A 3,776-nucleotide genomic window follows, 5' to 3' on the forward strand; every position below is an offset into this window, starting at 1 on the left:
TCATTTCTATGCAGTAGGATTCTCAACCAAGGCGTGGATATGAACACCATGAGTTGGAAACCTTAGTGAGCTGGGCTGCCTGGCATGACATAACAACCAGTAGCCGTCATTTTCAGGAGAAACTTTCCATAAATGTTGCACCCTCTAGCACATCTCAGTGGTGCTGAGGGACTACCTCATCACAGCCCCGTCTGTCTCGTTACAGAGAGAAATGTGCATGACTAGATTTGCTTGGTGTCGGTAAAGACTGTCTGATTCTGTCATATTTTGACTTTACTCCTCAGGTGCATTTTTTGTGACATTTTCTGTGAAGATTGGGCAAGAGCTGAAACAGCAATGAGGAACCATTCAGCCATAACAACGTTCATCCTACTGGGATTGACGAGTGACCCACAACTAGAGATGTTGGTGTTTCTCTTTCTGTTTCTCACAAATGTGTTCAGCGTAATGGGGAATCTGACCATCATTGTTCTCGTCTTCGTGGATGCCCATTTGAAAACTGCTATGTATTTCTTCCTGCAAAATTTCTCCTTCTTGGAGGTCTCATTCACTAGTGCCTGTGTCCCCACCTACCTGTACATGATATCAAGTGGGGACAAGACCATGACGATCGAAGCCTGCTTTACCCAAGTCTTTTTTATCGTCCTGTTTGGGGCCACAGAGTTTTTCCTGTTGGCCGTGATGTCATATGACCGCTACGTGGCCATCTGCAAGCCCCTGCACTATGTGACCATCATGAACAGCAGGGTCTGCAGGAATCTCTTATTCTGCTGCTGGGTGTCTGGCTTCCTGATCGTCCTCCCCCCTTTCATCCCGGCCCTCCATCTGGAATTCTGTGACTTTGTTATTGACCATTTTGTCTGTGATGCTTCCCCAATACTGAAGAATTCCTGTTCAGACACGTGGCTGATAGAGCAGCTGGTTATAGTCAGTGCTGTGTTGACTTTCATCATGACCCTGTTGTGTGTGGTTCTGTCCTACATCTACATCATCAGGACGATCCTGAGGTTGCCTTCTGTGCAGCAGAGAAAAAAGGCCTTTTCCACCTGCTCTTCTCACATGATCGTGGTCTCCCTCTCGTATGGCAGCTGCATATTCATGTATGTCAAACCCTCAGCTAAGGATGAAGTGGCCATTAATAAGGTGGTTTCTCTGCTTATTGTATCTGTTGCCCCTGTATTGAACCCCTTTATCTATACCCTGAGAAATAAACAAGTCAAGCAGTCTTTCCATGACACCCTCAAAAGACTTGCATTGCTTTCAAGGAAATAGTAGACTTTTAAATTAGGAATTACTGTTAAGAACATGTTGTAGCTTATGGACAAATATTTAGCCAGGAGAATTGTGTATTCTCATAATGTGAGGAACAATGGCATTGGGACGGAAGTCTGAGAATGAACTGGGGGGGAGACAGCATCATGAAACCGATGTTTCTTCATTAAAACTTCTTGTCTTCCTAACCTGCATTTCAATCAACTCTTTTTAGTTTTCTTTAATATGTGCTGGTCTTTATTCACAGTGTTGTAGCTATTAGTTCATGCGACCAATTTCCCCTTCCTTCCAACATAGCTTCTTTCAATGTGCTTTTCTTTCAGAGAGTATAAGGACATTTTCCTCAGGCAAATAAAACTGCTTGTTGCTGTGCGTGTTTGCACAGAGAAGAATAATACAAATAACATATATTTTTTATCTCTTGTAATCTGTTGTTACTAGGATAAGTACAAAAATCTTGGCATCAAATATTTCATCCAATAGTATTTAGTGATCTCTGATAGACTTCTGATTGACTCTTCCAAAGCAGAGCTGGCACACAAGCTAAACGCAAAATAGTTGGTATAAGATACCAAATTGCAATGAAACAGTGAGAACCAGAGGGACTTGGATTCCGGAAAGGGTGGAAATGTGGATGATAAACCAATTGTAGTGTCTGCATTTCCTTTTGAGGATCTTCAGCTTCATGGCTGTACGGGATCAGAGACGACTGCCCATCTCCGTTACTTTCCCAGTCAGATAATGTGGCTTATTTCCTCTGCCTTTTTTTTTTTTTTTTAAAGATTTATTTATTTATGTATACAGAACTGGGGTATAGGCCAGAGGTGTGGTGAGTGAGAGGATTCACCAGAGGCAGAGCCGGGAGCAGAACAGGCAGATACACTGAAATACCCTGCTGAGGGGAGCAGTTGGCCCGTCAGGAGAGTTCTGTCAGGCCATGTGGGTCAGCTCCCTTGGTAAGGGTTGAACTTGTGTTGCAGTGGCTTGGGAGAGCTTCATAATGCGGTGCTTGTTAACCCCTTGGCTTCTTAACCTCAGCTGGCTCAATGACTCCATTTTGAATCTTTAAACGCGGCAGAAATAAAGTAACATAAAGTTAGAGATAGGTCAACAGAGTCTTGCATCTTCTACCTTCTCTCTTGGAACAATGTTTCTGAAGAATATAGGAGTCACTTGTGGATTCAGTCGCCCCGAGATTGCCTCGCCATGAGGAGGCTGAAGTAGATTTGCAGAGCGTCTGTGTGAAGACACTTGGTCAGCCGCGGCTCCTCCCACCCTCGTGCTGTGGTCACGTGGCTGAGAACGTTCCTGGACATTCTGTTGCGTCTTCAAGTGCATCAAATCCTGATATCCACGACTGTAATTAAGAAGTCTTGTGTGAGAGGAGTGCAGCTTCCTCCCTCTTTTTCTAGAACTATGACTGAAGAAAAAAAAATTGATCCACTAGAATTTGAGGTGATATGTTACAAACAACAAATTTTCAAAAAATAGGATACAGGGAGGCATATTGCTTGGGCAGTGGCACAAGGGGCCACAAACGCTTGCTGTTCTGTAAGGCTAAAAGGCGCCATATTGGATACTTGAGAGACGTGATACATGAAAGGGTGCCATGAGGTGAACGAAAAACCTTCAAGCTCCGGAATTTTGCTCTCTTTCTTCAGTGTGTCAGCATGTTTGTATATTTCAAAAAGTGCAAATAAAAACCTCACCCTTCCCACAATTTAGTTATAAAAGTAAATTAAAGGTATTTTTCAGTTCCAGTAAAAATACGTTGTATTTCAAAGAATATGATAGGAATGACCGAAATCGACATATGTAAACAATGCAGGGACTGTCATTTGATTAAGAAAGATGGTTTTCAAATGAAGTGCCTGACATTTTATTTATTGCTAATTTCAACATTTTTACAAGATAATTTGAAAATCTTGTTTTTTTGGTAATAGAAAAGGAATTCAGGAAAGTGATATTGTTTTATTCTTTTTAAGATTTATTCATTTATCTATGCTTACAAAGCCGGGGTGTAGGCTAGAGGTGTGCTGGAAAAATCAGTCTCTATCCATTAATGATTAAGACATCTTAACCAACTCACCACAGAAATTACTTCCCAAACAAAGAAAACCTCAAGTAAATAAAATTGTCAAAACAAAACTACTTGTTTCTTGATGTTCTCTCCAGGTTTACTTTTATTTTTGCATATGAAATTTTCTATATTAGATATGCTGTGTGTGCACTTTAAAGAAGAAGGCTGAACTCCACTCACCGCTTTGCCTAAGCAGTGCCTACGCATGCAGTTAAGAACGGGCTCTGCTTTTTCAAAATCCTGTTTTTCTACACCTGAACTAAGTTTGCTGTCTTGCGTCTTTTCTCTCTCAGGACATCGTCCCCACTGGTGCTGCCCCGGGGCTGTTTTAAATTCCCAAACTCAATTGCGTTTTGTGACCACCAGAGACCTTTGTCAGCTTCTCCAAGGACTGCTCCAGTCGGTGTCTTCTGCACACCTGTTG

The 3,776-nt window shown here is 42.1% G+C and overlaps 1 protein-coding gene across 1 annotated transcript; it reads left to right on the plus strand.

Moving 5' to 3' along the window:
* Positions 1–336: 336 nt before the first annotated feature.
* On the plus strand, positions 337–1,272 carry LOC101618550 (olfactory receptor 6C2-like). Its single transcript, XM_004692648.2, has one exon. The coding sequence runs from the start codon at positions 337–339 to the stop codon at positions 1,270–1,272; it is 936 nt and encodes a 311-aa protein (XP_004692705.1).
* Positions 1,273–3,776: the final 2,504 nt, after the last annotated feature.

The sequence above is a fragment of the Condylura cristata genome, unplaced genomic scaffold (assembly GCF_000260355.1).
Source record: "Condylura cristata isolate star-nosed mole 26May11 unplaced genomic scaffold, ConCri1.0 scaffold00034, whole genome shotgun sequence".
Lineage (NCBI taxonomy): Eukaryota > Metazoa > Chordata > Mammalia > Eulipotyphla > Talpidae > Condylura > Condylura cristata.